This window comes from Sminthopsis crassicaudata, chromosome 2, assembly GCF_048593235.1.
Source record: "Sminthopsis crassicaudata isolate SCR6 chromosome 2, ASM4859323v1, whole genome shotgun sequence".
Lineage (NCBI taxonomy): Eukaryota > Metazoa > Chordata > Mammalia > Dasyuromorphia > Dasyuridae > Sminthopsis > Sminthopsis crassicaudata.
Window position 1 is genome coordinate 425,217,262 of NC_133618.1, and position 13,787 is coordinate 425,231,048.

Here is a 13,787-nt window from a genome sequence, read left to right on the forward strand (position 1 = left end):
AGGTTCTCCCTGAAACAAAAACCGATCTTTGTAGTAACAATATTCTTCCAGTAAAACTCTATGGCTGTAATTCATAAAATAGCGCTATCTCTGAAGAATCAAAATTCACAGGCCATCCAAAAGACAACAGAGAAATGGCAGGTTTGAGAAAGCTGCAACACTTAAATTATTATTTCACCAAGTAAGAAGTTTTCTATTTTTATTATTATTCAATACTTATTCCTTAAAGGAGATTCCTTTGCAGGAGTAAGTCACTAATTCTCACGCAAAATCAAGAGATCTAATAGAAGAGCCCCAAATTTGAGTAGGACAACCAGAATCCATTAGAATCCCTATGGCAGAGTCACTGAAAACATGAATAAAGTTACACAGAATGAGAAGACAGATGGTTTATGATCTGGATCATTGAAAAGATTACCCACATACTAGTATTATTTTAAGACTCTTACAGATTCAGCAATAATTGATGTAATGAAAAATATCTATACTAAAATTTTCCCCAGACCCAATTATACCATTAAAATATTACGAGGGGGGCAGCTAGGTGGCGCAGTGGATAGAGAACCAGCCTTGAATTCAGGAGGACCAGAGTTCAAATCTGATCTCAGACACTTAACACTGCCTAGCTGTGTGACCCTGGGCAAGTCACTTAACCCCAGCCTCAAAAAAAAAAAAATAAAAAAAAATATATATATATATATATATGTATACATATATATATATGTGTGTGTATATATATATATATATATATATATATATATATATATATATATATATGTGTGTGTGTATATATATATATTACTAAGGAACCATACACAGGAAGCTATTGAGAAATGTTAAACACAAATGAAATCCCAGTAGTAAACTGTTAACAGATAACCAATTAATAAACATTTACTAAGCACCTACAATATGTTGAGCACGGTTAAATTGCAAAGTAGAAAACAATTCCAACTCTCAAAAAAACTTACATTTTAATAGTGGAAATAACAAAAATATATGCAAGTACACACAGAATAAATACAAAAAGCAAATACAAGGTAATTAAATAGAAAGTAAAAAGGAAGATGGACATTAGCATTTGGAGTTATTAAGAAAAGTTTTGTATAGAAGGTGAAATTTGAGGTTGTTTTTGAAGAGAAAAAAGCTTATAGAAAGTGAAACTTGAGGTTCTTTAAGAGAGGGATAATTTGAGGCAGAGGTGACAAAGGAATGAATGACTCAGAAATACACAGTCAATTCAATGTCGAAAGGCACATAGAAGGTAGTGTTCTATAATGAAGAATGAAGAGAAAGCCAAGCTTGGAAGAATCATGGCATTTAGGCAGTGTAGTAATGTACAATGAGCTTGGGTCAGGTTAATAAAGGGCTTTAAGAAATAAACAGGGGAGTTTACATTTTATATTAGGGAAACTAGGAAAAACAATAACAACAACAACACTGGAGTTTACTAAGAAGGAAAGTTGACATGATTATATTTGTACTTAAGAAAAATATTCATATTGATATAATGGATGGATTCAAGGAGGGGTAGAGGTGAAGGGTGGGGATAAGACAAGATTGTCAAGACTAGAAGCAGGAAAACCAGTAAGATAATTGACATATCCTCAAGCCAGATTCACTTTTATCTTGTAATCTTTCTCATAATTTCTAAACTTTTAAAAATTTTAGGATGATCTTTTCTTGAGTTCAATTCTGGCCTCAAGTAAATGTACCTGGGTCTAAATTCATCTGCATCTATTTGTCTGTGCAGTCTGACATTCAACCAACAGAGCTTCCTTGAGGGAACACTAACTGTATTTTAGCCCACTTTGCCTCAGTTTCCTCATCTATAAAATAAACTAGAGAAGGAAATGGCAAACTATTACAATATCTTTGTAAAGAAAACCTCAAATGGAGTCACAAATAGTTGGATATGATAGAAATACAAACTAAGATATGATATGAGGACTATAATTTGAGTTACTTTCAAAATTTTGCAATTTTGAAGTAAACAACTAATTTGGTTTTACTATTAACTAATAAAAAACCAGGCAATTTTCTTAGAAGGTTTATGATATCTATCATAAGACTTTGGTTTTCTTTTTGTTAATGAGGGGAAAATAAGAAAATTTTTGTTATGTGAATTAAATTTTTTAAAAAATAAAAAAAGTTAGGCAAAAAATGAAATATATATATGAACCAAAGTGGTACTATAAGTAAAGAGAAGAAAAATAGTGATATTTGGCAACTGACTGAATATGTGGTGTAAGGAATCAAGAAGAATGCTGAGTTTAAGATCCTAGAAACTGGAAGAATGGTTGAAATAGGCAAGTTTGAAAGAGGAGTGGGGTTTGGAAACAAGGAAATAAGATACTTATTAAGTACCTACTATATACTAGGCACTATGCTACTTGTTATAATTAATTTTATTTGATCCTCACAACAACTCTGGAAGGTCACTATTATTATCTCCAGTTTACAATTGAAGACATTGAGGAAACAGAGCTCCTCAGGCTTTTCCAGGATTATATAGCTAGTATAAGTACCTAAGGTTGAATTAGAACTCAGGTTTTCCTGACTCAAGGCCCACTATTCAATACATGTACTACCTAACCATGTGGGAGAAAAAATGTCTTTAGGACATACAGTTAAAAGTGTCTAATTGACAGTTGGTGATGTAGAACTAGAACTGGATAAATACTGATTGAAAGTTATTTGCATCTATGCATCTATGTAAATAAACTCAAGGAAGCTAATGAGGTCACTATGAGAGTGCAAAGAAAGAAAAAAGGAGAGCATAGGATATGGTCAATCCCATAAAAGGAAATGAGGAGTTGTTGGAAAGATTGGAAAAAGAACCAGGCAAGACTGACAAGAAGTCCCAAAGATGACAAAGGAACCAGATGAAGAAGAGTCTAATGAAACAGAGGGTCAAGTAGGATAAAGGCTGAGAAAAGACCACCAGATTTAGTAATTAAGAGATCATTAGTAACTTTGAAAAGACAAATTTCAACCGAGGGGTTGGTTATATAATCATGATGATCTACCTATTTCAGTTAAAATTAGGCACCAATAACAAAAGGAATCTTTATCAGTGTAGCTGAAATATAGGAACTGAATTCTAGGAATAGAATGGCAAAGAAAGTTATGATTAAAAAGTTACCAGGACATCACAGAATAAAAATTTGATATGATAGAAGATATTTTATTCATGTCATCTTATCAAATTGCCTAGTCTCCCTCAAGGAAGTAGTCCAATCTTACTTAGCAGAAAACATATGATTATGAGAACATTCTTTTTGACCTCTCTGCAACCTTTGATACTGCCAGTCACTCTCTCCATCATTCTCTCTTCTCTAGGTTTTCTAAACACCAGCCTCTGTTCTTCTCCTATTTCTATGATTGCTTCTTCTCATTTCTTTTGCTGGTTCCTCATCCAAATCACATCTACTATAGGTGTTTCCTACAGTTCTGTCCTAAACTTTTAGTCTTCTATTCATTACTTCACTTGGGGATCTCTCATCAGCTGCCAGAGATTTAATTTACCAACTCCATGCAGATGGGCTCTCAAATCTACCTATCTTGCTCTAATCTCTCTGTTGACCTCTAAACTCACATCTCCAATTGCCTTTCAGACATCTCAAAGTGGATGTCCAATAAATATCCTAAATTCAAAGTTTACCTTCCTCCCAACCCCATTCCTAACTTTCTTATTACTGCAGACTAGTACACTATCTTTATTCCAGTCCCTTGGGGTCAAAACCTAGATGTCATCTCTGACTCCTCATTATCTTTTACCCATTCAGTTCCCCCTTCATACCCAAGCTGTTTGGCAACCTCCTTCAGTCATCTGACATCACCACTAATCTTGGGGCAGGCCTTCATCATCTCATAGTAGATTACTGAATTAAGTAACTTGTTAGCAGGTTGCTGACTCTGCCTTAAGTCTCTCTTTACTACAATATATCCTCCAGTTAGTCAATAAAGTAATTTTTCCTAAAGCACATGTCTAACCATGTCACATACCTCTTTTAGTAAACTCCAATAACTTTCTATTGCCTCCAGGATCAAATACAAATCCTCTGTTCAGCATTTAAAGTCCTTTATAACCCAGCTTCCTTCTACCTTTCCAATCTCCTCACCATACATTCTACAACCCAGTGACAAGCCTCCTTTCTATTTCCCTAATAAGACATTCCATCTTTTGGGTCCAAGCATTTTCTCTAACCATACTCCTTATTTTTTGCCTAAAATGTTCCCCCTCCTCATCTCTGCCTACTAGCTTCTCTGGCTTCCTTTAAATACCAACTAATGGGGCAGCTAATTGGTGTAGTTGATAAAGCACCAGCAGTAAGTCAGGAGGATCTGAGTTCAAATCTGGCCTCAAATACAACACTTTCTAGCTATGTGACCCTGGGCAAGCCCAATTGCCCCAGCAAAACTAAATAAATAAATAAATACCAACTAAAATCTCATCCTCGACAGGAAGTCTTTTCCCAACCTCTCTTGATTCTAATGATTTTCTTCTTTTAATGATATATTTATCTTGTAGGCAGCTAGGCAGTTCAGTGGATGGAGTACCAGACCTGAATCATCAGGAAGACTAGAGTTCAAAGCTGGCCTCAGACATTCCTAGCCGTGTGACCCTGGGCAACTCATTTAATCCTATTTGCCTCAGTTTTTTCACCTACAAAATGAAATGGAAAAGGAAATGGCAAACCATTCTAGTATCTCAGGCCAAGAAAACCCTAAATGGCATCATTTAGAGTTGGACACAACTGAAATGACTGATCATTTATCTTGTATAGCTTTTTTGTATGTATTTTTCTTGTTGTCTCTTCCACTAGATTATGAGTTCCTTATGGACAGCAATTGTCTTTTGCCCCTTTTTGGTATTCCCAGCTCTTAGCATAGGCCTGGAAACAAAGCAGAAGCTTAATAAATGTTACTGATTGATTGACTGAAGTACTTCTCAATAGCACCTTAGATCCACTTCCTCCCCATTTTTCTCCTCCTTTTCCCCCTCCCCAGTTTGTCCAGTTCCTTTAAAAAAAAGATGCTGAGCTATTTCTACTAGTGCTGGCTGATTTTTAAGGATTCAGTGAAACAGTCTATGGAGTACACTGTGAATGGAAGTTGTACATCTTTGCATCTTTAAATCAATATGTCATTAATACCATATAGAAATATCACATTGAATATTAATTTTTAAAACCCCTCCTGACATACATAAAAATGGTTTATCTTTTAAAGCTGCTCATAACTTTTGTACATCTTTCAAAATTAAGTTGTTGTGCCCTTAGAAAGATGTACCTTCTTCTCTTGAATCTTGGCTGCTTGACTAAGATAACCCTAAAAAAGAACTATCAAACATGAAGTACAAAATTTATGTAACCCTTCTGCATTAAATTATCCATGCCAATAAAACAGAACATGAACACAAATAATCAAAACCAATAGGTAACTTACCCATTCAAGATTTTCTTCTAACTAGTCAGATTAGCATCCCTGTATCTTTATATCCAAACCAAGTTTTCTATTAGCAGGGAGGAAAGGCTATAGCCCATCCCAAGGCATCTACACACAGATTTTTGGGTAGTGACTATCTGTTCCTCTTTCACTAATTCTTCTAAGGAATTCAAACTTCAAAAAAACAAGAATACCATTTCCATAGCTTAGTTAATAGCAATAAGAGAAAATACTAACTAGTCTTGAGCTAATTCCTAGCCTCCTGAAATTGCCTTTATGTCTCTGCCCATAAGGAGCTCATAATCTAGTGGAAGAGACAACAAGAAAAATACATACAAAAAAGCTACACAAAATAAATGATCAGTCATTTCAGTTGTGTCCAACTCTATGATGCCATTTAGGGTTTTCTTGGCCTGAGATACTAGAATGGTTTGCCATTTCCTTTTCCATTTCATTTCGTAGGTGAAAAAACTGAGGCAAATAGGATTAAATGAGTTGCCCAGGGTCACACAGCTAGGAATGTCTGAGGCCAGCTTTGAACTCTAGTCTTCCTGATGATTCAGGTCTGGTACTCCACTCCATCCACTAAACTTCCTAGCTGCCTACAAGATAAATATATCATTAAAAGATCATTGTCATTTTTCCATTTTTGTCTATGCATCTCCATTATCATCAACAAATACTTATTAAGCACTTGCCACATGCTAAGCATTATAAATACAAAGTTGTTTTTTTTTTTTTTAAAGGCCTTTGTCCTCAAGAAGCTCACATTCTAATGGGGATACATGTGTACAAGATAGATATACATAGTCATGAAAGATAATTTCAGAGGAAAGGCACTAGCTATGGGGATAGACCAGGAAAAGTCCTCTGAACAAGATAGGGTTGTTATTTTTATCTTGAAAGAAGCCAAGAGTTAAGAAGCAGGGAAGACAAGCATTCTAGGCATAGGAAACATACAGGGAAAAGGCACAAAGTCAGGAGATGGAATGTCATGTGCAAGGAAAACAATAAGGCTAGGGATGCCAGATTGTTAAGTACATGAAAAGGAGTTACGATTGGAAAGTTAGGAAGTGACCAGATTGTAAAGGGCTTTAAAAGCCAAACACATGTGTTATATGTGATCTTGAAGATAATAGGAAAATGCTGGAATTTATTGAGATGGGGTGGAGGCGTGACAAGGTCAGACAAGGGCTTTAGGAAGATTACTTTGGCAGCTGAATTGTTAGGTTCTTACTAAGTACTAATGAGCACTTATGACCACTAATGACCATTTGGCCACCGCTCCAAATTTTGCACATGGATATCCATTAAAGATAACCCGGCTACTACATAATTGGTGATGGATTTTTGAAGAAAAGGTTTCTAAGGTTCCTCTTAAAGGACCAACATCTTTACAGACGCCTCCAAAGAAAATCTTTGTCCTGTATACTCTCATGATTTAACCATAAAGAGAGTAGTCAGGACTCCTTTTCAGTCCACTCAACAGAATGAATTATTTGCTATCATGCTAGCTCTTATTACCCAGGAGACGTAAATATAATTACTGATTCAGCCTATTCAGTAGGTGTAGTACAAAGAATTGCCACAGCCCAAATAAAATTTGCAGCCTCTAATATTTATCAGCTCTTTAAGGAACTTCAAGATCAAGTGAGAAAACATCCAGGCAAGATTTATATCTTGCATGTCCACTCACATTGTGGACTTCCAGGTCCTATTTTTGATGGAAATTCAAAGGCAGATAGCCTTCTAACCATGTTAGCCAGTAGTCCTTTATTTCAGGAAGCACAAGAATCTCATTCTAAATATCATCAGGCTGCTCAAGCTTTACGTTTACAATTTGGAATCACAAGAGAGGAAGCTAGGAGCATAGTAAAAAGCTGTACAGCTTGTCTTCCTTTCCACGCTCCTACACTCCCTCCAGGGAAGAATCCTTGTGGTTTGAGACCCAATGAAATCTGGCAAATGGATGTGACCCACTATAAATCTTTTGATCGTCTGTCTTTCATCCACGTGGTAGTAGATACCTTTTCAGGATTCACTTTTGCAGTGCCAACAGCAAAAGAGACAGCCCGAGTGGTCACTGAATTCCTTATCCAAGCATTTGCAATTATGGGTGTGCCACAAGAAATAAAAACAGCTAATGGACCTGCATATAGTTCTAAACATTTTGCGCACTTCTGTGTGCAGTATAAGATATTACACACTACGGGAATACCTTTTAATCCGCAAGGTCAGGCAAGAGTAGAGAAAAGAAACAGAGACATTAAGACACTCCTCCAAAAACAAAAGAAAGGGGGAGCCACAGGTAGCCCTAAGGAACTTCTAAATTTAGTTCTCTATACCATTAATTTTCTAATTTTTGACAAAGATGCACTGGCTCCGGCAGACAGGTTTTATAACCCACCAGAAGGGCAGTGTCCAGTGCGAGCAGCTCCACTGTCCTTAATCGCCAGGTGATATGGAGAGACCCAGAAAATGGTGAATGGAAGGGACCAGATAGGTTAACTGCTTGGGGAAGAGGGTTTGCTTGTATTTCTTCAGATGGAGAAGGAATCAGATGGGTGCCAACGAGTGGTATTCACCTTGTCCATCAGAGAGAGACAGAAAAAGAGAAAGACCTCAAGACATAGGAGAAAATCTAAGAAACATCTGACACTGAAAGAGCATGGCTAATAAGAAGACTGTTAAAGAACTTTAAAAACCAGCAGGAATCACTGGATTTCCTAACACAAGATGAGACTAATGGACAATGGACTTATGGACATTTATAAATTCTCAATTTATGATTATTTGATCATGTTATTTGCTACATACTTCTAGCGTGTTATGTTACTATGTTACTATGTGTTTATGTAATCTATGTAATTATGTGTAATGCCTCCCATATTGATGGATTTATGTTTCAAGGTCATGACCACCCTATGTTCTAAATCAAAAGAAAGGGGGAGATGTTAGGTTCTTACTAAGTGCTAAGTTGGTACTTGACAATTCTCTAGTTCTGGCCTTTACTGGGAGTTTTTATTTGTGAATTCCTGGGGAAGAGCTTGAATGCTTAGGAGGAGCAAGTTCATTGGTTGAAGTAATTCTTCCCAGAAGCCCTTGCATTATCCCACGCCCATTCTCTGGGAGGATAAAGAGGGCAGCTCTGGAGGAAAAAGGGAGTTGTTTCTGGACCAGACTTGAGGCTATTCTCTGCAGGAAGGGAAGTCGGCTCTCTAAAGGAAGAAGAATCTGTCCGAGAGATTTGAGTCGACACAGCAGATTTCTTCCCAGAGAGAGATCGATCAGCAGCTTCTGGAGACAATAGCACATTATACTGAATGAAAGGATGGGCTTAAAATAGAGGCAGGAAGACTAATAAACTGGCTACCATAATAGTTTAGACAAGAGCTGATAATGGCCTAATTATCTAACTAATAAGTTGAGTTTTTTCACTAGATTTGGAATGCTAATTAGGTGGCACACTGGATAATGTGCTAAGCTTGGAATCAGAAGGATTCATCTACATGAGTTCAAATCTAGCCTGAGACATTGACTAGCTGTGTGACCCTGGACAAGTCACTTAATGGAACCAGAAACTGCTCTAGTATCTTTGTCAAAAAAACAAAAACAAATGGGGTCCCAAAGAGTTGGAAACAAGTGAACAACAACAACAACAACAACAACAACAAATGTTAATTAAAACAAGAACAAAACAATTCAGTGTCTTTGAGTAAGATAGTCAGGAAAGTACCTTAAAACTTGTAAATGTAGCAGGCTCTGATAATGTACTCTAGTCAGACCAATCAGGCTAACTATCTTAGAACTGATACACCAGTGCTTCCTTCCACCTTGCTTATACTATTTTTATTGTGCACCTAATTGTTAATTTACTATTAAATAATACTATGTCACTAAGCAACTATTAGTTGAGCTTTTTCACCAATTGATTCACTAAAGTTCTCTTCACTTGAGTTCTCAAAATGCCCACGTCTTAGTTACACCTCTGTGTCCAGTTTTGATAAAGTGATCAAGTAAAAGATCATGGAATTCAGCAAATAGCCTTAAGACATAAACTCTTGTCTGACTCAGAGAAGAATGCTAAAGAACAAGAAAGATATCTTTCATCTCGATATATTTCATGTTTAAATAAATTGTTTTATTTTTCCTTTATCTAAAAATTCAATTCAGCAATTATCTTTTCAAAAGTACTCCACAGTTCAAGGCAGCCAAACAAAACTGTAGTCATAAAATTCAAACAGTTAATTTCTACAAAATAATGTGCTTATGTGATAGACAGAAAAGGAATAAATATAAGGCCTAATTGGACAAAAGGTCCAACACAAAATAAAGTATTTAATAAATGTTAATTAAGCCAAACACTAGATTTTACAGGTGTGGAGCTCTCTCAGCTGTGGAGATTTCCTCTAGCAAAGCAGGTCAGTAACTTTTTTTTTTTAAATTTTATTTTTACAACGTATAATCTTAGTTGTCTGGAGCACAAAGTGGTTAAGAGAATTAACGCTTGGGTGGATGGTTCTGCACGAGCAACCCTTAAACATTTATTAAGTCCCTACTATGCCCAGCCCCCTATCTTCAGGGCCACATAGCCTTTTTGTGGATGCTTTCGTAGATATTTAAAAGCTATTTATTCTAATAAAGATAAAACTGTATTTTCACATCAAATTACTGACCTGCAATTACTCTAATGGACAAACGAATGTTTAGTAACTAAACTAAGTAATGATACTTTTCTCATTTTTAGCACAAACACAATCTAAAAGTAGTTAGAATAAGTAAGTAACCCATACTGTATATGCAGCTATATAGCGGAGAAGCAGCAGGTAAGGGCAGAAATCAGTACGATTAGGACACCAGGAGGCCAAACCCCTCCCCTCTCCTCAATTCAGTTAGAAGAGGGAAAAAAGTTGTAATAGATTATTTCTTCCCCCACCCCCCACAGCCCTTTTAAAATCCTCGAGACTCTCAAACAGAACTCCAGAAAGTTGCACGTTCCAATGGACAAACTGGAAGCCTCGGCGCAGCTGTCACCCGAAACTCCCGAAAGCTGAGACCAGCCAGCTCGGTAACGGGGTTGCAGGAGTTGGCGGAGCGCGAGGGGGGAGGACGGACTACTTAAACATAAAAGCAGTAAGCTCCCACAGCACCCCCCCCCCCATCCTTCAATCCATTTTCTCTGGCCCGCGTGCCTCCATCCTGTTCCTGAATAATTAAATGGGCTACCGAGTAAATCGTCCCTAACAAGGGAGTGAGACAGGGGCCAGAGAGCAGTTAAGTCCTGAAAGCGAGGAGAGATGGGTTTTTCGGTAACGGGAGAGGTCGTATTGGATTTGGGGAACCGAGTCTCAAACTGAAGAATCTCCCCCTTCGGACTGGAAGAAGCCACAAGCTGGGGAACAAAACCCCACCACTGGTGCTGGAGGATCCCAAACCTTCAGTCTCTAACAGGGAGCCCGGACACCCCCCAGCCAAACCCGCGGAGAGCCTCCATGACCCTACCCATGTGCAAGAGCCGGAAGAGTGGGACCGGGTGACGTGGGGAAGATGACAAAGGGGGCTTCAGCAGAGCGGGGGAGGGGGCAGGTGGCCCGGGACGTGCAGGGCAGCCCGCCCGCCCCCCTCCCCCGGGCCCTGCCCAGGGAACAATGGGGGGACGAGGCTGCCCCCTGCCGCTCACCTACCTCCGGTGCCCTCCGAGTTCTCGTTGAGGCTGCCCGAAGAATCGTGCTGGGCGCCCACACACCCGCCCATGGGGGCGGCCTCGTCCGCCCGCCTGCCCGCCTGCCTCCTCCTCGGTCGCCGCTGCAGCCGCCGCCGCCGCCGAGGTCCGGGCAGGCGTGCTCGTGCTCGGCCTCCTCCGCCCTCCCCCCCCCCACGCGTCGCGCCGCGCCCCGGCTCCGCTCCACCCACCGCCTTGGCTCGGCCCCTTCCTCGCCTCAGCCGCCCCCCAACCCCCACTCCCCAACTTCAGCCCCCGCCTCTCCTGCCCAGGCCCCCAACAGGCCCGCGCGCCCGCCGCCGGCGCCCCGACCCATGCCTGGCCGGAGCCCGAGCCCCCGCCCCCGCTGCCAGCCTCGCGCCTCCCTCACACGCAGCCCGGAGGCGGCCCCGAGAGCCCAGCTGGCCAGAACCAGCCCCGATCGCCCGGCCCCATCGGCTCCGCCTAGCCTAGCCTGCCCTCCAGTCCGCCTGCCCGCCCGCGCGCCAGTCTGTCCGGCGGCCTGTCAGTCTGTCAGTCACCCGCCACCCCGCCTTCCTCGTGCCCCGCCCCGCACCTGCCCCGCCCCGCCTCCAGCCCGTTTGGCTGTATCGCCGGAGGAGGGAGGGGGTGTGGCCGTGGGAGGTCAGCGATCTGATTGGCAGCCGGAGCAGGAGGAGGACTGCATCGAGGGGAAAAGGGAAAAGCAGAGAGAACTGGAAAAAGGCAAAGGGGTCGTCGGAATTAAGGGTCTCAGGCCCCTCCTCTAGAGAGTAGTAATAAGACTCTCGCCTTCTTCCTTTCGACATTCCTGGGGGAAGTGTGTCTGGGGAAACAAAGCAACGGTAGAGATAAAGAAGCAGAGAGACTTACTTCTCCCTAGAAACTGGGATAACTAAACGAAGCCTCCTTCTCTCCCTCCGTAATGCAGAGTACCACCTTTTTTTTGAACTAAGGGCATGTGCTGGTCTCAGAATCCGTCTGTATGCAGTTTGTGTGTTTTAAGAAAAAATCAATCGTTCTCTCATTTCCCCGGCTCGAGGTTATAAGTAGTTTTAGTGTAATTCTCTTTTGCAGCTCGGTGTCTTCAGTTTACCCATTCAGAGCCTAGTTTATTGCCCTCGAGAATTCCGTGGTGCTGACTGACCAGCTCGATAGCGTGACTATCCAAATGCATACCGTAATTTGGACCATAGACTTCCTTCATCCACTTAGTGGATAGATAGGTGAATCTGGTTTTCCTTATTGTTAAGTGAGGTTGCATTTTCATTTGCATCAATAACTGAGCTATTAAGCAAAACTGATACCTGTATTTTCAACATCAATATTCTTTTGACATCATATGCTTCCAAATCATGCAATACCACCATCTCTAAGGAATAAAAGCAACAGTATGGATTATAGTTTATTGTTAAAAAAAAAACATAGAAAATACCAAAAATCTTGGGGAAAGAGTTGAGACAATGGCATGGTAAGCATGAAAGTCAATATGTTGGACAATTCAGCTACTTTACTGGTAATCACACATTTTACACTAGAATTAAATATAAGATCCTCTTTTTGACTTTTAAAGCTTAATCTGCCTTTCCTGCCTCTTCATTATTTTAACATATTACTGTGTTCCAGTCATACTGGTTTGTTTGTTGTTCCTTTATTGCACTCCATCTCCTTTCTCAGCCTCTGATGCTCTCCCTCTCTAGCTCTGCCTTTTGGAATCTGGTTTCCTTCAAGAACCAGTTCAAATGCCATCTTCTCCAGGAGGTCTTTGTTGATTCCCTCTGCATCTCCTAGTTGCAAAGGCCTTTCTACAGAAGGTTATCTTGTATCTGCTTTATGCATGTTACACATATACTTATATGTGTATCTAAAATTAAGAAATACTCCTGGGCTATGAATCACTGCATCTACTCTTTTCTCCCTAAGGGGACAAGCCTGTTCTTGATCTAGGTAAACTGACCTAGTTCAATCCTGGGGAAGCTTGGCTTCTAAATGAGAAGCTAGTCTCCATTTTCATACACTTTTTGACTTTTTTCCCCTTCCCACCCCAAGGCCCCAGGGACAAAAATATTTGTCTTGCATCTAGGTCCTCCTAAAGCAAGGGAGTAAAAAGATGACCAATATGCAATGTAAATAAGATATGGGACAGTTTTTTTCCCTATATACAAAAGAATTATTATAAACAGATAAATCTGCAGACAAAAAACATAGAAAATATCTAAGACATGCTAGGAAAGGAGTTGGAACAGTGAATATGGCAAGCATGAAAGATAATATGTTGGACAGTTCAAATATGTAACCACACATTGTCAAGAAATCTAGAGAAAGAGACCCAAGACAGCCTAAGTCTTACAAAACAGAAGTCTCATAGCACACATTACAGAATGTTGTAAAAGATGCAATAACTTAATGAATCACTAATGCTATAATTTTCTGGGAGGCTGATACTTAAATCTTATATAAAAATGAAGCAGTTTATAGGATTATTGATTAAGCATTTTCCATTTCTCTTCAGCTTTCATGAAATCTATATTTTCTATCAAGCTAAACAAGGGGTTTGGGCTCTTCCTCTTATTAGTGGCTCTCTTCAACAAGGCAGAAGTTTTTCTTGCTTCCAGTCAGCTCCATTCATTTAACT

The 13,787-nt window shown here is 39.8% G+C and overlaps 1 protein-coding gene across 3 annotated transcripts in view; it reads right to left on the bottom strand.

The window, feature by feature from the left end:
* Positions 1–11,315, bottom strand: part of UBTD2 (ubiquitin domain containing 2) — a 62,827-nt gene extending 51,512 nt beyond the window's left edge. Inside the window, exon 1 of one of the 3 annotated variants that reach the window (XM_074292073.1) lies at positions 11,132–11,315. Coding sequence is in view for 2 of the 3 variants with exons in the window: in XM_074292070.1 (XP_074148171.1) it covers positions 11,136–11,205 (70 nt within the window). In the remaining variant the exon portion in view is untranslated. Of the gene's footprint in view, positions 1–10,953; positions 10,975–11,131 lie in introns of those variants that run through there. The other 2 variants (XM_074292070.1, XM_074292071.1) reach the window with 2 other exon arrangements.
* Positions 11,316–13,787: the final 2,472 nt, after the last annotated feature.